This window comes from Drosophila guanche, unplaced genomic scaffold (genome assembly GCF_900245975.1).
Source record: "Drosophila guanche unplaced genomic scaffold, DGUA_6, whole genome shotgun sequence".
In the NCBI taxonomy this organism is placed as follows: Eukaryota; Metazoa; Arthropoda; class Insecta; order Diptera; family Drosophilidae; genus Drosophila; species Drosophila guanche.
In genome coordinates this window covers 3,061,407-3,085,464 of record NW_022995743.1, presented here as the reverse complement: position 1 = coordinate 3,085,464, position 24,058 = coordinate 3,061,407, and the positions used below count along the sequence as shown (strand labels likewise).

The 24,058-nt window shown below is 41.7% G+C and overlaps 8 protein-coding genes across 11 annotated transcripts; 3 read left to right on the top strand and 5 right to left on the bottom strand.

Annotated features, from left to right (window-relative positions):
* Positions 1-251: 251 nt before the first annotated feature.
* On the bottom strand, positions 252-1,197 carry LOC117588397 (60S ribosomal protein L12). 2 transcript variants are annotated; one of them, XM_034279654.1, is made up of 5 exons: positions 1,126-1,197; positions 997-1,058; positions 811-884; positions 573-753; positions 252-504 (listed from the first exon to the last, which is right to left on the bottom strand). In XM_034279654.1, the coding sequence occupies exons 2-5, from the start codon at positions 1,031-1,033 to the stop codon at positions 299-301; spliced, it is 498 nt and encodes a 165-aa protein (XP_034135545.1). In that variant the 5' UTR covers positions 1,034-1,058; positions 1,126-1,197; the 3' UTR covers positions 252-298. The 2 variants fall into 2 exon arrangements, with proteins under 2 accessions (XP_034135545.1, XP_034135554.1); XM_034279663.1 differs by having other exon boundaries at positions 997-1,055; positions 1,126-1,142.
* Positions 1,198-2,036: 839 nt separating this feature from the next.
* On the bottom strand, positions 2,037-3,751 carry LOC117590099 (eukaryotic translation initiation factor 5A). Of its 2 annotated transcripts, none has more exons than XM_034282449.1 (4): positions 3,636-3,751; positions 2,895-3,102; positions 2,373-2,574; positions 2,037-2,306 (listed from the first exon to the last, which is right to left on the bottom strand). In XM_034282449.1, exons 2-4 carry the CDS (start codon positions 3,098-3,100, stop codon positions 2,235-2,237), a joined length of 480 nt encoding a protein of 159 aa, XP_034138340.1. In that variant the 5' UTR covers positions 3,101-3,102; positions 3,636-3,751; the 3' UTR covers positions 2,037-2,234. The 2 variants fall into 2 exon arrangements, with proteins under 2 accessions (XP_034138340.1, XP_034138348.1); XM_034282457.1 differs by having other exon boundaries at positions 3,632-3,656.
* A 168-nt stretch (positions 3,752-3,919) lies between these two features.
* On the bottom strand, positions 3,920-6,072 carry LOC117582395 (mucin-5AC). Its single transcript, XM_034270082.1, has 4 exons — positions 5,940-6,072; positions 5,812-5,873; positions 5,558-5,757; positions 3,920-5,498 (listed from the first exon to the last, which is right to left on the bottom strand). Exons 1-4 carry the CDS (start codon positions 5,986-5,988, stop codon positions 3,995-3,997), a joined length of 1,815 nt encoding a protein of 604 aa, XP_034125973.1. The 5' UTR covers positions 5,989-6,072; the 3' UTR covers positions 3,920-3,994.
* Positions 6,073-6,447: 375 nt separating this feature from the next.
* On the top strand, positions 6,448-8,445 carry LOC117592329. Its single transcript, XM_034286020.1, has 9 exons — positions 6,448-6,515; positions 6,707-7,061; positions 7,122-7,258; positions 7,323-7,419; positions 7,481-7,668; positions 7,721-7,807; positions 7,943-8,065; positions 8,120-8,238; positions 8,302-8,445. The coding sequence occupies exons 1-9, from the start codon at positions 6,448-6,450 to the stop codon at positions 8,406-8,408; spliced, it is 1,281 nt and encodes a 426-aa protein (XP_034141911.1). The 3' UTR covers positions 8,409-8,445.
* A 4-nt stretch (positions 8,446-8,449) lies between these two features.
* On the bottom strand, positions 8,450-12,034 carry LOC117591467 (potassium voltage-gated channel unc-103). 2 transcript variants are annotated; one of them, XM_034284755.1, is made up of 13 exons: positions 11,924-12,034; positions 10,906-11,768; positions 10,603-10,846; positions 10,352-10,545; positions 10,113-10,267; positions 9,913-10,033; positions 9,735-9,855; positions 9,546-9,664; positions 9,294-9,484; positions 9,102-9,244; positions 8,843-9,036; positions 8,681-8,775; positions 8,450-8,624 (listed from the first exon to the last, which is right to left on the bottom strand). In XM_034284755.1, the coding sequence occupies exons 1-13, from the start codon at positions 11,952-11,954 to the stop codon at positions 8,486-8,488; spliced, it is 2,610 nt and encodes an 869-aa protein (XP_034140646.1). In that variant the 5' UTR covers positions 11,955-12,034; the 3' UTR covers positions 8,450-8,485. The 2 variants fall into 2 exon arrangements, with proteins under 2 accessions (XP_034140646.1, XP_034140652.1); XM_034284761.1 differs by having other exon boundaries at positions 10,364-10,545.
* A 315-nt stretch (positions 12,035-12,349) lies between these two features.
* Positions 12,350-14,024, top strand: LOC117578838 (gamma-soluble NSF attachment protein). Its single transcript, XM_034264618.1, has 7 exons — positions 12,350-12,506; positions 12,571-12,638; positions 12,910-13,025; positions 13,084-13,278; positions 13,335-13,405; positions 13,464-13,821; positions 13,879-14,024. The coding sequence occupies exons 1-7, from the start codon at positions 12,448-12,450 to the stop codon at positions 13,912-13,914; spliced, it is 903 nt and encodes a 300-aa protein (XP_034120509.1). The 5' UTR covers positions 12,350-12,447; the 3' UTR covers positions 13,915-14,024.
* An 811-nt stretch (positions 14,025-14,835) lies between these two features.
* On the top strand, positions 14,836-17,463 carry LOC117588214 (cofilin/actin-depolymerizing factor homolog). The gene is made up of 4 exons (XM_034279392.1): positions 14,836-14,982; positions 16,542-16,732; positions 17,050-17,155; positions 17,215-17,463. The coding sequence occupies exons 1-4, from the start codon at positions 14,980-14,982 to the stop codon at positions 17,359-17,361; spliced, it is 447 nt and encodes a 148-aa protein (XP_034135283.1). The 5' UTR covers positions 14,836-14,979; the 3' UTR covers positions 17,362-17,463.
* Positions 17,464-17,519: 56 nt separating this feature from the next.
* LOC117588137 (integrator complex subunit 1) lies at positions 17,520-24,023 on the bottom strand. Its single transcript, XM_034279271.1, has 3 exons — positions 22,676-24,023; positions 21,630-22,609; positions 17,520-21,565 (listed from the first exon to the last, which is right to left on the bottom strand). The coding sequence occupies exons 1-3, from the start codon at positions 23,982-23,984 to the stop codon at positions 17,654-17,656; spliced, it is 6,201 nt and encodes a 2,066-aa protein (XP_034135162.1). The 5' UTR covers positions 23,985-24,023; the 3' UTR covers positions 17,520-17,653.
* Between the last annotated feature and the right edge of the window lie 35 nt (positions 24,024-24,058).

Sequence of the window (24,058 nt, the reverse complement as noted above, 5' to 3'; positions counted from 1 at the left end):
AGTCGAACCCTTTGCTATCGCTTTTCTACAAGTTATTAGTTGTGTGTTCTTTGCTATGTTTTTGTCGCTTAACTGTTCCATGTCTGCGACCAATTCCTCTACTTATCCTCATCTTCCACTGTTCACCGATCTCTAACAGAAGAGAGCTTGGATGACTGCTCCTCTCCGCTGCCATTAGTTCAATTTGTTTTGTCACAATGTGCACTACATAGACGAAGTAAAATTCAGTCCCGGGTATTTCAATTATTACAGAGTGTAACACAAACGATTTATTTAGTCTTTGTCAAAAAGAAATCGTTTATTCTGAGGGGACCTCGAACGAGCCGTCATTGATCTCGTCAATAACATCATGGGGATGTTTGCCATCGACAGTGCAGCCAACGCTCTGGGCGGTGCCCAGGACTTCCTTGCATGTTCCTTTCAGTTCACGGGCCATCGACCTGGGCCTCATTGTACGTGCAATGGCCAGGATATCTTCAAAAGCGATGTTGCCACTGTGCTTAACTGGAATGAAAGATACAAAATGAATAAACTACACTTTGGGAAGACGCACAACTATACTATATACTTACTATTCTTTTGCTTCTTGCGATCACGTGGAGGTTCCTTCAGAGCCTTGATGATCAGAGACGCAGCCGATGGAACCACGGAGATGGTTGCCTGTCTGTTCTGAATGGTCAGACACACGGTGATCTTCAGACCCTTCCAGTCGGAGGTAGCCTTGGCAATATCATCTCCTACTTTTTTGGGGGACTGAAGTCATACTGTTGAGACCATTCCGGCAGGTAAACAAATCACTTATGTACTCACCAGACCAAGTGGACCGATTTTAGGGGCCAGGGAAGATGTAGCTCCAACTTCTCCACCCACACATCGCATGTACACTGAAATTTGAAAGAAATACAGCAATTGTAATAGATATTTTTTACATGCACAAATTCACATATATTTATTCAAGTAATTTCGTAAATTTATACACAGGATGCTTAAACGTACCCAATTTAACTTCCGTGGGATCAAATTTGGGAGGCATTGTTGTATCGTGGCTCAAAAGGCTGCTGTAATGTTAAGATTACATTAATATTAGTCGATTTCTTAATAGACATATTTAGCTCTGTACTGTACCGCAAAAAGACACACAGAAAAAGAAAGAAGAAGCATATCGATTTCCGGTTAGTGTGTGTTATTGCCACCTATCGCACAGACTTATCGAAAAAGAAATTGCACAAATCGGGTAGCTTACTATCGAGTGGAACGTGAAAGTGAAACTAATTGCAACACAAATGTAGTCGTTTTGTGTGTAAAATGGCAATTGGAGTTGGAGATATAATATGCTATGAATTTAAATAAATGAATATAATTAGTCAATTGTTAGTCATAAATGCGATTGCTCCGTGGGTAGGGTTACACTAAAAATTAGCGTGTCTGAGCAGTGATGGTCACTCTGAGCTTTGTTTACTGTTTACATGCATACATAGCGTTTCTGCAAACACATACATACATACCGGCCATGTTTTCTTCGCTTTTTTAACAATTTTCAGCCATTGAATAACGTCACTCGTATGTCATTTTCTTATATTCATACATACTTATATGCTTTTTCTGGTATTTAACCATGTATGTACATACGTCTGTGATGTAGAATTCGACCCAAGCTGTCTACATATGTACGATTGGGCGGCAATCTCCGCTTTGTATTGATCAAAGAATTCTGCATCTACCCTTCCACGATTTTCTCGCCATCACGACCTACCCTCACCAAGAAATTCAAGACAGAATCCGCAATGTACATGCATACATATGTATGTACGAACTGCCGGCCGGCAGCCGGCTGTAAAGCCTGTCGACAATGACAATTTCGTATGTTTTGTCCCTCAGACATAACTCCCCTACTCAATCAATTGATTCCAACTTGCGAGAGTAAACTCAATTCAATTCATATTAATCAGATTCCCCAAACACCATACCATATAAATGTAGGGAAAACTATAGCTTATTCTTCCTTAAGATTAAAACTGTAGCATTTGATGTTGACGTTTAGGTAAAAAATTTTATTGGCAAACGTTTATTTTGTTACTTAGTTATTCAAACATGGATGCTTCGAGTTTCTGTTTTATTTATTACGATCTTCAGAACCAGATTTAAGATGTAGAGCCAACTAGCCTATAACAGCATCTTTGAATAAATTTGCTTCAGATGTAAATGCAACAGAAATTAACGGCAACACGTTTTGTTTATTTGTCCAGAGCCGTATTGTTCTTAGTTGCAATAACGCACTCCTCTCCACATGCTTTAAGCACAGTGCACTGTAAAGAAATAAAGCGAAATTAATATTAACAAATGCCATGCCAGTGGGTGAACCAGTAACTTACCAGTAACTCCTTGCCATTATCAAAATCTGCACGTAATGATTCGCCAATCTCGCCATCTGGAACCTTCAAGTCTTCACGCAAATCGCCGCCGTCCGACATTAGGGTGAGGAAGTTGTCGTCACTTACGGCAATCAACTGGAAGTCTTCACGTTTAACATGGGGAACATCCATGTTATGAGTAGATGGGCAAATATCCTCATATCTGCAATGAAATAGTAATAAAATAAACGTGTGTTAATAATTGCAATCAGCATCTAAATTGAAAATGCAATATGTCGTGGAAACGTTTGTATGTATTGGTCAGAAACAGGTTCGCTCAACGCTTTTAATGTGGTTTCTTTCTTTAGAGGCTTCGTGATAATTTTGAGATAAGATTATCACGCCATATAGAACGCTTGAATTGTACATTAAACGTACATATTCCACATATACATCCGTACGACCGAGCAAGAGTGTGAAGATTAAAGCATATTGGGTAGACGCCTTTTTCTTTGATTTTTCACATAAAACATATGTACTTACTTCTTGTTGGAAAAAATATCAATTCCAACCATATGAACTTTAGCGTGTCCGTGCTTTCCGGTCTTGGATGTAGACATCTCGACGATTTTGCATGGCCGCGACTTCAACATAACAAATCCGTTTTTGCGTAGGGCCGAGCATTGCATCGGGTAAGTGGTCGATGCTCCGGAATCGGCGGTGTCGAAATGATCGTCTAAGTCTGCCATATCTGCCACGACACAAGAATGTATTGATTTAGTTAATTTATTTTTACCAGCGTCGCACAAGGGCACCGAAGTACATTCACACGCCACACATGTATGTATGTACATCCATTCATAAATTCTGCAAGTTCATTGGCATCTGTATGTACATATGCTCAAGCGTATGTAAATACATGTCTGCGTATGTATATTCCGAAATACATATGTACACACGCACTTGGTTTACAATTGGCTAATTACACTGCAATGTTTCATTATTTACTCTGCTACAATTGTTGAGACATAGCAGAATGCAAAGGCCCGATCATTTTTTGTACTCAAGACTCAAGATATGTACATGTGTACATTTCTGTGTATGTCTATGTGTACACACTTTCTTCCACATATAATTGCACATGAATGCAGTCATAGGTTAATTTTACTGCCGACTACATAGCGACATTTCGAGTGCAGGTTAGGGGCGTTTAAACACTTATCAAGTATGCCGAATGAATTTGCAAATTTTTAAGCCGCAAATTTGTGAAAATAGCACACCTACTTGTGAATCAAGCGACTGTTCCAACCGAAGATGTAAAACGAAAGAACCCTGCTATCGAATGAGACTCACGTTTTGTTTCCGGTCGATAATCAACAAAAGAGGAATCACTCTGAAAATGTGCGCAATGTGCGCATCCGATAGGTATTCGCTTATTTGGAACGGTGAAACTAAGACAGGGTGAGAAAATTGTACCTCGAATTGACGATAGTTTGTGAAAATATTAAACTCGGACCCATTTGTTATTGGACCCATATTAAAAACTAAAATAAAACTCACGTTTTAACTGTGCGAAATAATATCTCTGTAATTTTATATATTGACATGTATAAGTTAAGGCTTTGGTATAATCAGCTGTTTTCTTATTGTTGGTTAACTTTTTTAAAATAGACTTCAATTGGAAGGGACGGAATCATACTATCATTTTCTATAAAATTTATATTTTTTCCGCTGTGTTGGTGTGACTTTAGCTTCAATATTGGCTGCTTTAGCTTGATGTTGCCGCTGGATATGGTCATAATGGCTGATTCTGTGACCAACGAGGCTTTGTCTTCTATTATTCCGTCTGCACGTGACCTAAGTCCGTTACTCTTGGTAACTTTCGTTGTGTTGCGTGCGCGTTTGTGTGCGGGTGTGGGTGCATGTACGGTAGTTTCCATAATCTTGGACTTGCGAGTTGTTGGGGATGTTGAACGGCGCTTAAACTTACTGCTTTCACTTTCACTCTTAACATTTTTCGACGGCTCGCTTGCAATCGTGGTATTCAAGTGTTTGCGTCTTTCAAAGATCCTGTTTGTTTTCCTTTGCTTCGTTTTCAATGTACTCGTTTCCGTGGTGTTGCGTGGAACTGGAGTTGGTGTTTTTTTTGTTGATGGTACAACCCGGACTTTTCTAAATGTTCGCTTTAGATGGGTCCTTATAGTCGCGGGAATCACTGACGTTGAAGTTTCGTTTAATTTATTGTAATTCTCACTACTGGTTATTTCGGTCTTATTTGTTCGGTATTTCGGGGTTTCTTTTGTGGTTAAAATATTTTTGAAATTTAGTTTTAGCGATTTAAACTTTCTCAGCATTATTGAAGTCATGTTTTTTCGAGCTCTTTCCTTTTTTAGAATGGGTTTAGGTTTATCCGTTTTTAGAATAAGTTTAGGGTTATACGATTCCGTTGTTACAATGGGCTGGAAAGACGGCTTTTCTTTAATTGTTTGCGCTGTTGTCCAATTTTTGTAGTTTTCGAATAGTTGTGCGAATTCAGTTGTAGCGGTAGAAGTTATTGGCTTCCAACTGCTGCTATACTCGGCATTAAAGAAAGTCGTTGTTGTCTGTATCGGGATCGGGGCTTCTGTCGTAGTTGTCGCCCTCGTTGTGGTCTGAAAAACTTCAGTCGTGGTGGCCGGTGGCATTTCAGTTGTTATTATAATTGGACTCAGGCGATACTCATTGGTTTCTTTTGCCGAGTTGTCTGCGAACCTGTTCCCTGAACGCGGTAGAATAACATCATCAAGGGTAAAGTAGGTGTGCGTAATATAGTTCATGTATGGAAGAGTAGTTGTTGTCTGCGCTATTTCGTTGGGCACACTATTTAATCCATATTCCTCCCTTGGGTAGCGATTTAAAGTATTCTTGAAACAGTCATCTGATAGTCGTGCAGCAGTATTTGATATACGGTCTGAGCAAATGGACGACCAGCCTTCATTTGAATAGTTTGAAAAGATTCTCGTATTCTCGACACCTTTTAAAAATTCAGGGTTTGGCAACGTTGCCGCCGTCAGAGGTACAAAGGGGTTGACAGGTCCCAGGGCCAGACTGTAGTCCGTTGTGGTTGAGGGTGTTGTTGGAACGGTGTTTAAATTTCTGAAGACGCTTCTGGAAAACATAAATGATTAAAAATCTAAGAAATGTATTATACATCCATTGATAGGTACCTTTTGGAAGTGCCATATATATCATGATATGGTGTAGGAGAATGTATATATCTTGGCAGCATGTGGATATTACGCATAAAGTTTTTAAGTCTCATTTTTCCAACTAATATTGGAGTCCTGGCATTGTACCAATAGAATTTTCTCAAAGCATTGGGCTGCTGTCTATAAAACATGTAAGGTGGAGCTTCAACAGGCCACATCTAAAAATTCATTTTGATTTAAAGAAAAGTTTTCGTATACCAAATTTTTCATACCTGTCTACTCGGTCCAATGTAGGTTGAAGATGCATTTATATTAACTAGCACATATGCGATTCCTTATGGAATATAAACCATTTTACATTTTAAGTAAAAATAGTTGTTAGGTTCTTGGCATAACTTACCTATTGTCAGGTAAATGACAACAATATTGCCTTTCACTTTCCCCAACATATTGGTCAATACCTTTTAACTGCAGACTTCCAAAGACTACTTGCACTAACTAGCTGGCTCAGCATCTGAAGTACTTCCATTTTGCCATGTTAGTGCAATACGTATCGATGTGTATATGTATTTAAACAGCGTTTTAAAACAAACAACTAAAGTATAGTTCACCTGGTAATCATTAACTTTGAAGAAGTTGATTTTCCAGGCTCATTTATTTCATTTGTTTTACACTTTCCCATATGTATGATTCGGTGTAAATGATCTTCTGGTTGATGTTTGCAGATGCTGTCGGGGAATCTCTTATTTCTCAGCGTGTGGGCTATGGAGCATGAAAATACACGCTTGAGCAAGCTCATCTTCTCTTTGGTAATTGTTGCATCTCTGCATCATCCTTATACCCTTGCCTGAGGTACGTTAATTTAATAAATTAGGTGGTATGATTATTCACCACCTTTACCAGCAGGCATGGGCGTATTCAGGAAGCACACAAAGTGCATGTACAATGGAAGGACTAATTGCAGCAAGCACGGAATGTAGGCGGCAATTATATCATTCCGTTTTGATATTGATTTAGACAAACGGCAAAAGCAAAGGAATAATGGCAGGAAAATATTGCGGGGCTGCTATACGATTTCTACTAAGAAGATTTTCCAACAGAAGGTATTTTTAATTTCACATAAATACACATTCCATTAAATAATATCTAATTTCCATTTAATTAAAGATTCTTTTGGATATGTGTCATCATTCTGTCTCTTTGGAATATGGCCACGATTTTTATGCTTATGAAGAATCGATCTGATACAGATTCGACCAGCATTGGGGTAACAACGTCTTATATTAGTTGGATTAACACCTTTCCGGCCGTTAGCATATGCTTGTCGAAGAACAGAATTACAAAAGAGTTTTCGGAGACAGTGAAACGTAGCTCTGCTGACGGACATTCTCCTTCCTATACGTACATAAGAACTTTGTATGATTACCTCTTTATAAATCCGAATAACCTGTATTTGAAAGAAGAATATTGCAAGGACTTCAATTCGACTTGTGGAGTGGATATAGTAGCCATGAGAAAAGCAGTACGTTTCCCCATTTACAATTATATGTTACTCTACTCTTTGTATTACCATATTTCATAGTTGTTTGCCAGCTCGTGTACAGAATTTATGGAAAAAATTTACTTCTCTGAAAAACTTCTGCCCAACTGTGAGGAAATATTCAAGTTTCACGAACTAGAAATGGGATACTGCTTTCTAGCCAACAACTTAATTGATTAGTAAGTACAATGACAGAAAAGATCAATTACAAAATTACCCATTGAAATTGTTAAATAATTATAGTCAAAGTATCGATAAAATGCCATTGGTGTATTCCTCATTGGACGAATTCCGTAATCTGAGATTAGTTCTGCGAAATGGCCTCATATACCGATACGATGTATGTTATATTTAAATTATAAAAAGCATAAACATATATCTAAACAAATATTCTTTTTAAGCTATACATTCACAGCCCGGAAAACCAGCCGTACTTTAATGCTTTAGCCTATACGATTACATCGGATCCATCAGTGCACAGCTTCAATGTGGAAGGGATAGAGAACAACCATGATGTTATTGAGGAACCAGTCTCTCAGCGAATGTGCAAATTCGATACGGAGACCAGTGACAATGATGTGTTATACAGGTAAATTTATTTATTTGAATTCTTGTCTTGTATTAATCAAATATTTTCCCAGCTTTTCCACATGCATGTCCAAAATTCGAAGTGAAATTGAAATGAATCTCTGCAATTGCACTTTATTTAACCACAGTAAAAACAGTATGTGCACATAAAATCAGTGTTCCATTTTTATAGCTAACTTTTATTTCTAACTTAATGTAGATTCCATAAATTATTGCGGTGTCGAAGGAATTTCGTGCTTGGATAAAGGTAGTGGTAATTATTCTTCCATTTCTAGTGATTGCAGTGTAAAATTGTACAAAATTCTTTCAGGAAATCTAGCAGCAAGGGTAATTAGCCGTGTGAGCTCTAATATGGCATGTCTGCCATCCTGCATGGAGCAGCAGATAAGCTACGTTGGGTGAGTGAAAACCTTTGGTTTCAAACGGATTGCATTAACAAGAAGATATCTAAGGTCTCGCGAGAAAAATCATAACGACTACGGCGACTCAAACATGGTCGAAATCGAAATAACATCACCACCAACAGCCAAATATTTCCGAACAGTCACTCAAACAAAACTGGATTTAGTTGGTAGGTTTTCTTGGATTTAGCATTCTCAGCGAAATATTTATATAATACAATTTTGATTTCCAGTTGCCATTGGTAGTGTTATTGGCCTTTTCATTGGTGCATCCTTGCTGAACATTTTGGAAGTTATTTCAATTATTTTTTCTAAGATTAAGCACACTTTTACACGATAAACTATCCGTAGCGTGCTGCAAGGTGCTTGTAGCATTTATGATATTAAAACCTAAATGACATTAAATTGTCTTTGTGCTTAATTGTTATTTTCAAATAGATCTAAATGATAGTTTGCAATTTCATTTTCAATGAAAATATTCAAATCTCTCGAGTTTTCGGTTTTTACTTTATGGACAGACGTATTTACTTTATGATTTTTATAGCGTAATCCAACTCTGAAAGATAGAAACGAGTTATGGCGGATAGTTGATTTATATTGCATATAGCTCACATTCTAATGGATGGGATATCACTTGTGCTCCTCACATTATCAGAATTCCTTGCTCTCAAATAGCGATGCTTAATGTCGACACCACTGTTATCATCCTGTAGGAAATAAGATTTAAATTTTTACATATTTTTCTATAAATAATTTAAGGAAATTACAGCTTACATCTCTCATATTGTACGTGAGTACCAGGTTGTTGACAAAACTTTCAAGAAACTCAGGATACAGATCCAATACGTCCAGCAAATCATCTCTGTGTATCTTATGAATGTCACAATAGGTTAGCGCTCTAACGACACAATTTGATTTTCCAAGCGTTGGGTATACGCACGGGTTCTCGCCAAATATGTCATTTTTTCCTAAAGTTAATGGTGATCCAACGTTAACCAGGATTGCCTTAAATAATTATATTGTAATCTCTTACCCAAGACGACAATCATGTTGCTGTTTCTTTGAATTTCAATCGATCCTCTTGCTATGAAAAACAAAGAGGTAAGAACATCTCCTCTATGCACCAATATGTCTCCTGGTGGCGCATGAGTGGTTTTAAATTTAAGAGAGAAAGCTCTGCAAATACATAGTTAATAAATGTACATATATTCTACGATGAGTTTACCTTAAGCATCCTGGACTAGCGTTTGCAAAAGCTGGGCACGTGGTCAATAGCTTTCTATTCAAATGCAGACAAATATCTGCTTGGAGGCACTCCGGAAAGCCTTTCAGCAGAGAGTTCATGTCAATTCCATTGGTGTAGGTCCACGCATGCTGGAAATATTCCTCCAGTCTTTGTCTCAGTGGATTTGGAATCTAGAAAAATATAAAAATAAAACTAAATGGCTGTAGGTTGGTTTTAAAGTTGAATAATTACCTGGTGAAAGCGTATAAATTCCCGAACACGCAACATTTGTGTATGGTACCTTGCTGTTCCCGAGTAAAGTCTTTGTATTATAGCCGAAACGTTTCCAAAAATACTGGCATACATGAGAGCTACACAGATAGAAAAGAAAGTGCAGTGATTGTAAACATTTAAAATTGAAAGAAACATGTATTTACGTACATCCAACCAACATAACACATATGGTGAATGCTTTTTCGGCATCTGTGTTGGGCGCAACGTTTCCAAATCCAACAGACGTGAGTGAAGTAAATGTGAAATATAAAGCTGTAATATACCGTGACTAAGCCACGAAACCAAAACAGCGTTTATTTTACATTGTAAATGAATATTTTAGTACCTTTATTGAAGGTCCACCAGTTTTGTTCTCAAAATATGGCTCTTGAATATCAAATGATAGAGAATGGAGCCAGCCTATATTTTTTGTGGCCATTGATTTTTCTGCATTGCCAATTGCGTACCTGAAACGTACCGGTGGAGAGTGTATGAAACTTATGGCCTCTGGCCTGATCTTCTGAAAATGTCTCTCTATAAACGTACCATATGCAGGCCAACCAATGGGCAATCAAAATAAAAGTAGCCATTAGCAGAATAAGTACAGCAGCACCATATTCCGAATATCGATCAATTTTCCGCGCCACACGAACCAGCCTCAAGAGTCGAGCTGTCTTCAGGAGTCCGATTAGGGTAGTTGTCTGGCGAATGTTGAAACAAATAATTTTTATTAGTGGCAGTTCGTTGGTTAATACAGTTTTTACCCATAGGCGGGTTAAATATACCTCATCGCTTACCTCATCGGTATCGTCTCCAACCAATAGCAAGTCGAAAGGCACGGCTGCCACCAGATCAATTAGAAACCAACCGCTCAAATAATGAACGGCTATACGACCTGGATGGGATACCACTTCATCCTGTCCGTTCACAAAGGTAGTTCGAAAGTTAATAAGAATATCGACGATAAAAGTAACGTCCACTGCAACAATTCATTAAAATTAGTGAACAATAAGTAATTATAGGGGCTACCACGTACCAATTAAATCTATGATGACAATGGGATCCGAGTTGATATATTTGTTATTTCTTCTTTGGTAATCTTTTTCACCCAGCAGAAATGCAGCCACATAGGGCGTAAATATCGCTGTATACATAACCAGTATCAATATTATCCAATCCCAAACAGCTTTGAAAGGCGAGTAGTGCAAAAGAGTCCATTTATGGTATTTGTTGTTCTGCAGCTTCTGGTCATGTAAAATGTTTCCGCGCAAAGAAATTATCTAAAAAACAAATGAACTTTTAAAAGTTAATTTTATGTAATTAAAATGTATGTACATACCGTCTCAATGGGTTCTTGCATCTTCGGTTCACTCTTGGATCCAAGCAGAGCTTCCTTGTCCAGTACATCGTCGAAATGATCGACCAATCCGTTCTCCACAGTATTCTCAATCGGATTGTACTTGATATTCTTGAGCATGCATTCATAGGAGCTGTTGCTGCCCCTATGATTCCGATAGATATCATTATTATTTTTATACGAGCAAAACGATTCGCACTCCCTTTCCGAACTCTGATAACGGAAATATAGTTTCTTTTTATCACACTTGATACATTTTTTGATCTGTTTTTTAGGGAAGTGACTCTTTGATTGGGCGGACTTAACCTCACTTCGAGACGGTTCTAGATGAGGTTCACTTCTATTTGCCTTGACTCTCTTCAAACATTCTTTTTTGTTATTAATTTTTAACAACAAAGGCGAAAAGTAGCAGTCGGCTATGTTCCTTTCCCTGTGCTCGTATTTCCCTTGAGCACTTGATTTGAGCTTAAGATCGATGGAAACGCTACTGTCACTGGCCCGTAGAAACTTGTGATAGACGATTGTGCCGTGCTCCGCCACATTTTTCGGGAATCTGGATAAACTCTCACTTTTATCATCGAACATGCTGGCGTTTATCAATATATCTGAAACAAAAACTTGTTTCTTTTCAGTTTTGTTTAGGTTGCACATGAGGGAAAAGAGTTCTCTTTCAACGAATTTATTGGACTTGGTTACACAATTTCTTTGAAACTCTTTCAAAGGCGGCTTTTTAGCGGTGTCGTTGATATTGTTATTGGACATGTACTGCTCGCACTGTTGCACTATCTTATCCAACTTTCGTATTTCGCTTAATTCTACACAAGACTTGTGGGACATTTTAATATCTGTAAAATATTGAAAAGTAAGAGATTTAAATTTTGAGCTAGAATGCCAATTACCCACTCTCACACACACCCCACGAATACTTCTACATCTAAAAATATGCAATAAAATAGAAGCTAGGGCAGTCTACGAATCCGTTTCGTCCTCCGCCTCTTACCTCGATGCACTGCACTGTTTTTTTCATGCATAAGTAAATAAGGATTTTAACTTGCAATTTTTACACCTGTTTTGGGAGTTGCCAAAAAATAATAGATGAATGTACCCCAAAGACTTGTGTTATTACGAATGCAGTATGTCAATACACATACAAAAATAAAACGTGTTCTATATGATTTTTCTTAAAGAGCAAACATACCATGGTTTTTTGAATTCAAATTACTGTTACTTTTTAAGTAAATGTATTTTAGATGTCACCAAATTGTAAAATGTTCAACAATATTAGGCTTAAATCTCCTTATTTGGTCAGAGCTTGCACAAACAATTATTAAAGTTGTTGAACTTGTTTTTTTTTCAGTGCATGCAAAAAGGAGGCCAAATAACGGACATGCGCTTCGCATCTAATGTGTAAAATTACTGTATATAAGCCGTGGTATTTTATTGGCAGCACAACACTCGGCCACACTAAAATAAATGTAAACAATTGATTTTTCCTACGAAATCCACAAAAAGTTTGTGAAAAAGATGTCCGCTGCCAAGAAAATTGCCGAAGCGGAGGAGTTAGTTAGACAGGCAGAGAAGAGGTAAGTGACATGTTTTGTATGCATCAAACAGACAATATAATCAACAAACATTGCTGCATTGCAGCCTGAAAACATCGCTCCTAAAGTGGGTACCTGACTATGACAGTGCTGCTGATGAATACTCTAAAGCAGGTACGTGACTGCATATGCATTAATATATTATAAGCAGGTGGTATTTGGGGGTATATATGTATGCAAATGCATATCTATATAAACATCAATTAACGCAACAAAGCTATGTTTACGTGTTTCTAATGGGTTTGTAGATGTAGATGCATTAATGTATTTTTTTTGTATACATGTGTATCTTTAAATCAGAGGACTATTATAACTGAATGTGCAGTAACTGAATTGTTTGATTAAGTAGTACCCTTATAACTAATTATCATTCAATTATTTGCAGCCACTGCTTATCGAATAGGAAAAAATTTCGATAAAAGCAAGGAATGTCAGTTGAAGGCCATCGAATGTTACAAAAACAACAAATCTTGGTTCCATGCCGCTAAAGCATACGAGCAGGTGTGTAAAATGAGGCACCAGCTTTTGCCCAATATGCTGACGTTTGCAAATATTTTAGATTGTTCTACTATCAAAGGATACAGACAAACTATTGGAGATCGAAGAGTATGTTAATAAAGCTTGTAGCTTATATCAGCAGCATGGTTCGCCAGAAGCTGCCGCATCCGCTTTGGATAAAGCTGCCAAATTAACTGAGCAAAAGCATCCAGAGCTGGCTTTGCGATTCTACCAGCATGCTATAGAAGTAATAATGGTAAGTAAATTCTCTGATACATAAGTTATCTTTTTAACTAACTAATTCCTTTTTAGATTGAGGATTCCACCCGTCAGGCAACTGAATATTCATCCAAAGTGTCAAGAATACTAGTCAAACTTAGGAGGTAAATCCACTATACTTTCCATATAAGAATTATACTAAGCGTCTACCACTTATTTCAGATACGATGAAGCTACACAAGCAATTAAGAGAGAGATTGGGCTCAATCAGCAAACAGAGTCTTATGGTCAAATCGGACGCTTGGTTGTGGCTTTGGTGCTAGTGCAATTAGCTCGTGGTGATTCAGTTGAAGCAGAAAAGGCTTTCAGGGAATGGGGAACCTGCTGCGAGCCTGAAGAAGTGTCCACACTGCAAACACTTTTGAATGCATTTGATGAAGAAGATGCTGAAATGGCGGCCAGGATGTTGGCAACTCCATTCATCAGACACATGGATGTGGAGTACGCGATCTTAGCTAAGAACATTCCATTACCTGAAGGTATGCATCTGGAGAAGAAATCTGAAGATAATGCTGGCAATGTAAGTTAAATATAAACGAGTTAAAAGGGCGACAATCATCTTTTTTTACCGTTTTAGGCAACCAACGAAGACGAGGACGAAGGAATATGCTAATTTTGTTAAAGTTTTACAGCTCTCTTCCCTAGACAAACATATTTATCGTTAATCAGCAAGCTAATAACCCCTTTAAAATAATTGTTAAATAAAATAATCATCACAAGAAAGAGTGTTCAAATTTGTTGAAGCTTACCTGTCAATGTCTTTATGCAGGACTAGCCAAGCGGATAGACTTCCATTTTGAATGTTGTCATGTAGCACAAAGGCACTGTGGTTCCCGTGATGGTTGCTCCGGCTATCCGCGCTTCACGATCCATGAATTTAATGTTATGCTTTCTCTGCCCAAACAATAACAAGCAAACTGCTGTTCTGTTTGACGTTGCCAGATCGCCGTGCTGCCATTTCAATTGCAATTACTTAATGTCTGAGAATATTCCACACCACAAAACTGTGGGCAACTTAAAAGAAACTTTATAGGGTTGATTTGAGGTGCATTTCATTTAAAATATAAATATGTAAATAATGCATACATGCCATCAAATCTAGCATGTGCCGATTCCATCGTGGCATTCCCCAACTCACAAGAACGTTTCGGACTTGCCTGGCAACTCCGCATTTTTTAGTTTGCACCATATTTTGTACAGCCCGTTCTCAGATGCGCTAAATGTTTGGTCGAGGTAATCAGGAATGATATTCCTATGTAAACGATAAGAAATCATCCCTGTTTACTGTTCAACAGAAAATTTCGCAGCTTCTGAGCTTCAGTTTGAACCTTATTTTGTAGGCAATCCAATCAAAACACATCAGGAGAACCAGTCTTATTTATGGGAAATTGGATCTTTAATCTCATAAAATAAAAGTTTCTTGGTTGAGAGTCCTGACTAGTTGGTAATATTAGATGGAAGATCAAAATCGAGAAAAATAATTCACGACTCGATATATTTACGGTATATTTAAAAACCTACAAGGTTTATTTCGGTATATTTCCGAGGGTCTTATGGTATATTTTATCGGCCACTCCGCGGTCACACTATTCGTCCGGTTGTTCGTGAAGACGGAAGGTAAAACAGTATTTGTAAAATATAAATTTGAAATTTGTGAAAGTACTACAATAAAGCAACAATGGTATGTATTCGAACGATTAAATGATAAATAAAAATAAAAACAGACCAACCACATATATTTTTAATGTAAATGTGTGTGTATATATATGTATGGCAGAATAATGTATGCCTTGATGTACAAATCCATACATATTTGTATGTTTCGATGAATCATATAAGCAGCTCCTTTGAAATCTGTATATGCATTGGAAATGTGTATGTACATTTCTACAAGAGTGTGCGTGTATATAAGATAAGTACATATATCTGTATGAATGTACGTCTATTCAAACTTTTTGCATATATGTACGGCCAACGTTGGCTTTATTTGGCGATATATTCTCATCTGTATGTATACATCCATACACATATACATAAACCAAATTAGTCATTGGTAGGAACGGATATTACTCATTTATTAAAGTGCTTCCATGCTTTTCGCGATTCACTCAAATTGCCAAATGGCAATTGCTGAAATAAATCGAAGAAGAAAAGAATGGAAGTGGTGCATTTGTATGTACATCTGTACATTTTCGCTTCCAAATGGGCGGCGGAGGCGCGGCGTCTTCTGGGCCGAATCGAATCGGAAATAATTAAAAGAGAAAAATTGGAGAAAAATAGGCACGCGTATACACACACACTCACGTCCAAACGTACATACATCCACTTTTGGATGTGTATATATTTTTACACACAAATGTATGTATGGAGTGTGTGTATGTGTGTGGGCATATACCGCTTTTTTTTATTTCGATGGCTATAAATATGTACACATGTCTGTATGTATCTACACGTTCTCCCACGGACGAATGTATAAAAATATATAACTATACCGAAATATGTATAAATATATATCCATATATGTATCTGCGGCATACATATTTAAGGTGTGGAGAGCGATCATTTCCTTGCCGCCGTGTGTATGCTTGGGTACATGTTCGCTTGCATATGCATGATAGTGTGTGTGTGACGGCCACAGACGTTTGTATGTATGAAAAAAATGTACTGCCGATTGCCGAAAATTGCTGGAAAATGTGTGTAAATCTTTGGCTACTTAAGAAAAGAAAATTCTTCTGTCAAATAAATAACCATGTGCCATTTTTCGAACTCTTGCTAAATCCATAGCATTCGTTGTTTGCCCTTAGGTTTGCCGGTAGTTGTAAAATTACCCTTGAACTCTTGCCGGGTTGAAACTGTAAATGGTGCCACACCCTCTGTCATCCCTGTAAATTATCTACCCACATTTGTTGTATTTCACCATATTTGGATACATGTACATGTGTACAGATTTTATCAATGGTGGATAAATACGAATAAAATAACAAAAAGTTATTACTTTGCATACTTATTTGTTGTTATTGCCGGCAATGACGGCAGCATTTTCGCATAGTGGAAAAGAGACGGCAATACTGCTGGTTCAGTCACAGGGGGAGTTGTGTTGGCGGGCACACACATGCACAGGGGCACACATGTATTATGCATAGGTAGAAAGGTTTTCCCGCCTTTACAAACATTTAAAATTAAAATTTTAGTTGTTGCTTACTAACATATTGAATTTAAATTTTGTTTAAATTTGAACAGGCTTCTGGTGTAACTGTGTCCGATGTCTGCAAGACTACATACGAGGAAATCAAAAAGGACAAAAAGCATCGCTATGTCATTTTCTACATCCGTGACGAGAAGCAGATCGATGTGGAGACTGTGGCAGATCGCAACAGCGAATACGACCAGTTTCTAGAAGATATCCAGAAATGCGGTCCTGGCGAATGCCGGTAAGTTTTACTCTAAGCTCCAATAAATGCGCATGAATCCACATTTTAAAATCAAAGACAAAGTAAATGTGATTTCTCTCAAATAGAATTATTGTTTCGTAATAGTGTAAGGAACCTAACTGTTCCTTTAAGATTCTTACGTTTTTCTTCCATTATTTTATCTTTATTTTGTCTGTTCGTATCCACATCCGAAGACTTTAAAAGCGGACACACCGCACGAACCAAGCAGAACTACGATTGTAAATGTAGCCTTAATCTTTACAAACCCAAGAGCACTCTGCAGCCAATAATAACTGAATTATTTGTAATTTCCACAGATATGGATTGTTCGACTTTGAGTATATGCATCAATGCCAAGGCACCTCTGAGAGTTCAAAGAAGCAAAAGCTGTTCCTTATGTCATGGTGTCCCGATACTGCTAAGGTAAGAATATCCAAGGAACAACCATAAACAATCGCTTAATTCTTTGTTCTTTTGTTTAGGTTAAGAAGAAGATGTTGTATTCCAGCTCTTTCGATGCTCTCAAGAAATCGCTGGTGGGCGTACAAAAGTATATACAAGCCACTGATCTGTCCGAAGCCTCCCGGGAAGCTGTCGAGGAGAAGCTTCGCGCCACCGACCGCCAATAAATCGTATGGGAGAGAGCACTGTGCATTGCATTTAACGAACAAGCAAGGCATGCATAAAACAGCGATCGAAACACACACACGTATCCTGTTGAGATCGCCAATTTGTAAGAGAAATTTTCTACATAATTTGTATTTTCAGTAGAAATAAAGAAAATGAATGAAGATACAACTTAATATTTATTTGCTAGCCGCCGCCCCTGGAGGCTAAGCTCGATAAGGCTATCTTTACAATTACGCATCGTTCACCGATTAGAACCTATAACTAACCTACAACCACCTCCCCAATGGCCACTTAATAGCCATGTTGAATCACTAATGTCTGCAGCACCTTCCGTATGGGCGGGCAGGTGTTCAGTGACGACTTGAGCCCCAGGGAGAATGCAACCGATAAGATTTCAATGGCATGCTCCTGCAGCAGCACCGACATCTCGGGCAGATTATCAATCGCTGTCGCTGCCACCGACGAGTTCTCGTCCCGCAGGCACTGTATGTAAGCGTTCAGCGTGCACACATTGATGTCGGAGTTGCCTGGGTTGTGCTTCAGATGCCTAATCAGTATGATGAAGGCAATCGATCGGATCTGGGCACTCGGCGAGAATATCAGATTGAGCAGCCGCTCAAACAACTCGTTGATGAATACAAATCGCTTGGATGTAAGGCACTCCAGCTCCTGCATGGGCCCCAGCACCACATCCTCGGTGTTGGACTGCTTAATGATCTTGATGAGGTCAAGGAAATGCGGCGATATGTCCGTGTAGTTGGATCTGCTGTACGAGCTCAAAGTCAGAACCGACAAGGGTCCGCGCACGCCCACAACGTCTGCCGTGGGAACAGTGCTCGCGCTGCCCTCCATCGGCTCCACCTCGGCCACCACTGGCTTGCTGACCGACGGCTTCACCTCACAGTGCTCGTCCAGCTCGTACTCGGAGCGCACCTCTTCGTCGTCCAGCTCCGAAGTGAAGTTCGATTTGTGCTGCAGCAGCGCGACCGCCTGGACGAGCACCTGAAGCTTGCCCAGCGATGTGTACTTGGCGGCCAGTTCCATGAGGATGCCCACATACTGCTCGATGAACAGCAAGGCACTGGACGGGTTGTAGTTGATGTACGCCTGCAGCATTTGCACAAACTTGCTGAGCATCTGGAAGGCCTCCTTCACCGAGCTGTGGTGCTTGAAGAAGTTGAAGTAGCAGGAGAGCGTCGTCTGAATCTCGGTCTTGTACGAGTCCTCGAATATGGTCGGCTGCAGCAGCTCCAACGTTCTAAGGATCTGCACGAAACGATGAAAGTGATGCTCCTCGCGCAGCGCCTTCATGGTGATCTGTGCCCTGCCCTGCATTATGGAGGAGAGTACGCTCAGCTGGCGCAGAAAGAGCAGTGGATGGGATGCGGCCAGTTTGCGCAGCAGCAGCTCCGTGTCAGTCGATAGAGTTTCAAAGTCCTTCTTGCCCACCAGGCTGCCCAGACACGTGATCAAATTATTCGAGACATTATCGGCCTGACAGCCCTTCAGGGTCTGCAGCTTGTACGATCGTTCCTTGCCATCCTTGCTGGGCCGCAGGAACTTGATGCGCGGATACATGATGTACATCTGTTGCTGAACCTGCAGTTTCAGATAGTCAGACACCGAGCTTTCCTCCACATAGTCCATAACCTTGACCATCAGATCCCTTCGCTTCTCGGTCAGCTTGAACAGCAGCTGCATGCGGGAGCACAGCTTGAAGTCGTAGCCTCTGCTGTCCACCTTAATCTCCGACACACCCTCGTGCAGCATAAAGTGGGTGAATGGCTCCAGCTCAGAGTCTTTGAGCAGGAAAAAGGGATCGGGGCGTGCGTTCTTCGAGGAGGACTTCTCCCTGCCCTTCCACAGTTTCGGATTCGTGGTGAGTGCCTCGAAGTAGTTAAGTACCGTGCTGTAATCGTAATCTGCCCGGAACTCCCTGAACAGGAACTCTGCTATCCTCTCGATGGTGTCCCAGTTGGTCTGATGGTTTATCAGCGACAGCAAATAGAAGCGAAACTCGCTGCATGACTTGGAGAACAGAAACTTCTCCTTCAGCAGCTGGGTGGAAACTATTTCGGGATCAACTTCCGCCAGCCAATCGATGAACAGTCCATTGTGGAAGATCTGATCTCTGCTGCTGCTCGTGTTGCTCCCCTTTTTGGGCGCATCGAAGCTCCGAATGATGTCCCTGACAATCTTCTTTCTGGCCAACAAGGCATTGTTTCCCTTCAACTGCTGGAAGTAAATGTCCCGCGAGTTGCGCAGCATAAACACCAGACTGTCGTGATACAGCTCCGTGCTCTGCAGCAGACTCAGATCCAAGCTGAAATTGTGCTTGAATATCTTGAAGCTCTTCTGCAGACTCTTCTCCAGAATGCGGTAGCTGTCGCGGTGCAGCATGCAGCTGAAGAATGCCCGCAGCAGGGTGCTGGCATGTCGACTCATAATGATGGCACGCTCAAAATCCACGCAACGATCGGGCGGAAGCTTGGCCACCACTTCGGTTACAGCGACGAGCAGCTCGTTGCTGCTGCTGTTGGTGCTGCTCCTCTGTGGACTGACCACAATGTCCAGCAGATGATGGATCAAGGTGCGGCAATCGGTGCGTGAAATCCAATCCTGATCCGGCTGCGTGAGTACTCTCTGAACCAACTGTTTGGTTGAGTTGTTGCTGCTGCTGCTCGCATCTGTGGCATCATAGTCCCCAATCTCAATGTTCTCCTGAATAATCACACTAAGTCGAGGCAGATCGGGCACCGTCTGGGAGTGGGAGTGCAGATCGAGCGCTTGCACCGTGTAGTGTCCGTTCTTGGCACCGCGAGCCTGCTGAATCTCAATCAGTTGCGCCAAATAGGCCTTGTTGAGTATGGCATTCTTGACCAAATCGAACTGCTCGAGAACCGCCGTGTCCAGCATGGCCAGCAGCTTGGACATGGAGTTGACGGGCGTGCCAAAGTTCTGCACAAAGAGCACAATCTGATCGGGCGTCAGGTCGTGCAGTGCGGCCTCGATCAGTCGGTCCACCGAGGAGCGTATCATCTTCAGCTTCAGCCAGTCGGGCAGCAGCTGCACCTGCTCCTGCGGCATGCTGGGCAGAAAGGCAACGGGCGCGGGTCTGCCGGGCGGAAACCAATAGTCCAGTATCGGTATAGACTCTGGCATGTTGTTGTTCGAGTACGTGAGAAGTATTATAAAGGCGTGAATGATGTTTATGTGCAGCGGAAGCTGCACGCCATCATCGAACTGAACCATCAGCAGATCCGGGTACTCGGTCCACTCGTACGGCTCATGATACTCCCGCAGCTTGATGATGTAATTGTTGAACATCACAAAGAGACACTTGAGCGTCTGTATGCGCGTGTCATCCGGCGCATAGTCATAGTCCTCCTGGGATATAATGATGTGCTGAAACATTGTGCTGCGCTCCACAATCAGCTGCGCCATATCGATGACATGATCGAGCATTTCGTTCACGGGATCGCCCATCGTGTGGGCGGTAATGAACTGAATGTAGGCCATGATCAGCTCCGGGCAATTCTCCACCTGGCATGCAGCACGCAGCTGAGGGATTATAAACGGCTTCACCTCGAAGAAGTGCGGTATCTGCTGGATCGATTTAAGGAGCCATTCGTGCTCGTAGTCATCCGAGTGCCTGAAGATGATGTTGAGGCCAGAGAGCGCGGCCACACGCGACTGCTTCACGGTGGACGAGAGCCGCCTGAATATATAATCCAGCAGCTCGCACACAATCTGATGGTTAAGGCTGGCATCAAATGTCAAGTTGCGCAGGAAATTCACCAGTTCGGCATCCCGACTGTTCTCCTCGTTGATGTTGACCGCATTGAAGAGCAGAAACTCGCACAGGCACTGCACGGGCAGGTGACTAAAGTCTCCCTCGCTGTTCTGCACCAAATCCGAGAGCCACGGCATTGATTGGGTTGTGCCCTGCCGCTGTATGATGTCCAGCAGCAGGTCGGGCTTGCGACAACGGCAGAACAAATGGCCCAGCTTGTAGGTCTGATTGAGGAACTTCATTTGATCCAGCACCATGGAAGGCACCTTGCGCGGTGCACCCAGCGGCGCCATCAGCATAAGCTGTGTAATCAGAATCGCATTCTCCTCCGTGATGACTGCATTCGGGGATGTTTGTGCGGCCAAATAGGTTTCAAATTGCAGAATGTGATCACGTTCCACAGTCATGATCTGCAAAATATGAAGAAGAATGAATCAGAGATTGGAAATGCTTGCAATGAACGCCTTAACCTACCTGCAACTCATCCTTGCTGGCTGCTGTGTTCACAAACTGACTCGTGATGCATATCTCAATCAGCATTTTCATTGTGGGATAGTGATCCCAGCAGAAGGCACCGAATGTCGATGGATTGTGTGCGGATATCATGAGCAGAATCAGCCAAGTCTTCCAGTAGAACGCAATAATGGCCAGCTTTGGGGGCTCATAATCCGACGGCAGACGAATGTTCTCCGGATGATGGTACTCGGACATGTTGAACAGAAAGTCTATGATGTCAAATTTGTTGGCCTGCACGGCGGGTATGTTGCTGGTCTTCATGCCAGAGACCCGCTTGATGACCAGAAACAAAATGTCGAACGTGTTGGCTATTGAAAAGGGTATATCTTTGGTGATGCCAATCAAGATGATGCGCAGCAGCGTCTCCTCGTGGATGGGCGTCTCCGAGATGATCCTCAGTATGGCCACTCTCTCCGGCTCCGAGGGCCACTGATCGCAACGTGAATACTGCTCGGGCGTGTCTAACAGCAGCAGCTTGTGCAGCGCCTGATGGTACTCAATGCCCGTAATTTTGAACACATTCGGCACCGTCTCGTACATCCACGACACCGTGTCCAGCTGGATTTGTCCCATTTGGTTGTACAGCTTGAGCAGCGCTTGATTGTTTTTCACGTCGCGATTGTTCTTCAACGAGAGGCTCGCCTCACGCGCCTGCGGTGTGGCCGAAAGGAACATGCACAGGCAGACAATGTCCACCATGGAGTGGAATATCCGCTCCTTGAACTCAAACTGTTCGATTTGAGGCGTGAGAACCTCTCGTTCGCTTAGAAATGTTTTGCAGAACCTCACGAGATTCACGTCGAAGCGTAGCATGCGCACAAGTTCCCTCAAAAACACACGCAAAGTCCTCAAACAATCGTCACGCTGCAGCAGAAATTCCTGATAAATCTCGGCCAAATTTGCAGCCGATTGATCCGCGGATGTTTGAAACATTGTGGCTGCAAAATGAACACAATAAATAAGGTTTAAATCATAGTAAATGTTAAGTTCAGCTATTGGCTTACCCAGCATGCCCATATTGTTGGGATTCCTTGTGTTTGAGAGCTCGTTTTGCACCACCAGCTTCATGACAGTGCCCAATATATCTGGCTGCAGGCAAATCATTTCCTTGAGGCAGGACATGTAGTGATTGATGAGGGGTTTCGTCTTCAGGCGCATCTTCACCAGCACCAGCAGAACTTCGTTATCCTGTGTGTTGCCCCCCTTGATGTTAAAGCAGATGTACGAGAGTAGTTGCTGTGCGAACTTCACGAGCTTGCCATTGTGTATCCAGAGCTCCAGGCGGGATATGCTCAGGCAGCGCACCTCGGCTATGCCCGAAGTTGTGCAGAGGAACTTCAGGAAGTTCCTGGTGTAATTATCCTGCTGCTGGCGCTTGTTCAATTGGTCCCGAATCGCCTCGCTGACATGCTTCTGCACCGTCTCGTCGCTGAATCGTGGCTTGACGGCGCCTATCGAGTCTGGCACCGGCTCGAGGTCGGAATTTAGGGGGCTGGCATCTAGACTCTGCGTTGAATTATCGCCCGAGTCGTCGTCTATGGTGACACTGTCCCTGTGAGCCGATGGTATGGCCGTGCTCGCGTCCCAGCGCAGTAGGCTAATGTGGGGAGTGCGGGTCTTAAAGGCGGCGCACACATTCTTCACGTAGGAAGCACAGTATTCATTGTCCGCCCAGTAGCGCTCGTTGACAGCGTCGTCGATGTACGTGCGCAGCAGTATCTCCGGCCACTGTGGTATGTCCGCGAATCCCCTGGTCAGCAGGTTCGTAAACAGAATGTGCAGATTGGTGTTGTATCGGATCTTCATATTGGCTTCACGTCGAAGAAACGAGAGCAGGGCACAGGCCACGATGTCTGTGCAGAAGATTTGCGGCTGCAGTTTCGCCACGTACATCAGTGCTAGAATGCCAATGTTGTCCACCTTGGATCTGGACGCATTTGCAGTCGTGTGCTTGATGACTCCACACACCAATCTGCCCACGGAGTCGGTGTCGTTCTGCTCCAGTGCCGCATATATGGATTCAATAATATTCTCCAAGTCGCAGTCGACTGCAAACTGCTCCCAGCTCTCATACTGACTACTGCCTGTGGAGGTGTCGGCTCCAGAATCTTTCAGATTTCCTCGAAATCGTTTGGATGGATTTCCGAGGGCGGATGAGGCTTCCCGCTTTCTTTCGGATGATGATATGGGCTTAATGGGAATAATTTTGGATTTCGCATCATCGCGACAGCTTTTTGTGCCAAGGGCAAAGAGCTCTCCCCCCAGTGGCACCTTTTTCTGGGATCTACCTGATCCACCTTTTCCGCGATCCATTTTAACTTTATTGTGTGGATTAATACATCAAGGTGTGACCAGACTGGGTAATGCAGAAATGCTAGCAGAAATGT

Excerpts from the sequence above, each read along its gene's own strand:
- LOC117588397 (XM_034279654.1), bottom strand. The coding sequence starts at position 1,033 with ATGCCTCCCAAATTTGATCCCACGGAAGTTAAATTGG. Across the intron at positions 885-996 it reads TCCCACGGAAGTTAAATTGG|TGTACATGCGATGTGTGGGT; the intron begins GTACGTTTAAGC and ends TTCAAATTTCAG. Across the intron at positions 505-572 it reads TCGCAAGAAGCAAAAGAATA|TTAAGCACAGTGGCAACATC; the intron begins GTAAGTATATAG and ends CTTTCATTCCAG.
- LOC117590099 (XM_034282449.1), bottom strand. The coding sequence starts at position 3,100 with ATGGCAGACTTAGACGATCATTTCGACACCGCCGATTCCGGAGCATCG. Across the intron at positions 2,575-2,894 it reads GATATTTTTTCCAACAAGAA|ATATGAGGATATTTGCCCAT; the intron begins GTAAGTACATAT and ends ATTTCATTGCAG. Across the intron at positions 2,307-2,372 it reads ATAATGGCAAGGAGTTACTG|TGCACTGTGCTTAAAGCATG; the intron begins GTAAGTTACTGG and ends ATTTCTTTACAG.
- LOC117582395 (XM_034270082.1), bottom strand. The coding sequence starts at position 5,988 with ATGTTGGGGAAAGTGAAAGGCAATATTGTTGTCATTTACCTGACAATA. Across the intron at positions 5,874-5,939 it reads TGTCATTTACCTGACAATAG|GAATCGCATATGTGCTAGTT; the intron begins GTAAGTTATGCC and ends ATATTCCATAAG. Across the intron at positions 5,758-5,811 it reads ACATTGGACCGAGTAGACAG|ATGTGGCCTGTTGAAGCTCC; the intron begins GTATGAAAAATT and ends ATGAATTTTTAG.
- LOC117592329 (XM_034286020.1), top strand. The coding sequence starts at position 6,448 with ATGGGCGTATTCAGGAAGCACACAAAGTGCATGTACAATGGAAGGACT. Across the intron at positions 6,516-6,706 it reads AATTGCAGCAAGCACGGAAT|ATTCTTTTGGATATGTGTCA; the intron begins GTAGGCGGCAAT and ends ATTTAATTAAAG. Across the intron at positions 7,669-7,720 it reads GACAATGATGTGTTATACAG|CTTTTCCACATGCATGTCCA; the intron begins GTAAATTTATTT and ends ATATTTTCCCAG.
- LOC117591467 (XM_034284755.1), bottom strand. The coding sequence starts at position 11,954 with ATGCATGAAAAAAACAGTGCAGTGCATCGAG. Across the intron at positions 9,856-9,912 it reads CTGGTGGACCTTCAATAAAG|TCACGGTATATTACAGCTTT; the intron begins GTACTAAAATAT and ends TTCGTGGCTTAG. Across the intron at positions 8,625-8,680 it reads GATATCCCATCCATTAGAAT|AGTTGGATTACGCTATAAAA; the intron begins GTGAGCTATATG and ends TCTATCTTTCAG.
- LOC117578838 (XM_034264618.1), top strand. The coding sequence starts at position 12,448 with ATGTCCGCTGCCAAGAAAATTGCCGAAGCGGAGGAGTTAGTTAGACAG. Across the intron at positions 13,026-13,083 it reads CCGCTAAAGCATACGAGCAG|ATTGTTCTACTATCAAAGGA; the intron begins GTGTGTAAAATG and ends CAAATATTTTAG. Across the intron at positions 13,406-13,463 it reads ATACTAGTCAAACTTAGGAG|ATACGATGAAGCTACACAAG; the intron begins GTAAATCCACTA and ends CACTTATTTCAG.
- LOC117588214 (XM_034279392.1), top strand. Across the intron at positions 16,733-17,049 it reads TGCGGTCCTGGCGAATGCCG|ATATGGATTGTTCGACTTTG; the intron begins GTAAGTTTTACT and ends TAATTTCCACAG. Across the intron at positions 17,156-17,214 it reads GGTGTCCCGATACTGCTAAG|GTTAAGAAGAAGATGTTGTA; the intron begins GTAAGAATATCC and ends TCTTTTGTTTAG.
- LOC117588137 (XM_034279271.1), bottom strand. The coding sequence starts at position 23,984 with ATGGATCGCGGAAAAGGTGGATCAGGTAGATCCCAGAAAAAGGTGCCA. Across the intron at positions 22,610-22,675 it reads CAACAATATGGGCATGCTGG|CCACAATGTTTCAAACATCC; the intron begins GTAAGCCAATAG and ends TTCATTTTGCAG. Across the intron at positions 21,566-21,629 it reads CCAGCAAGGATGAGTTGCAG|ATCATGACTGTGGAACGTGA; the intron begins GTAGGTTAAGGC and ends CATATTTTGCAG.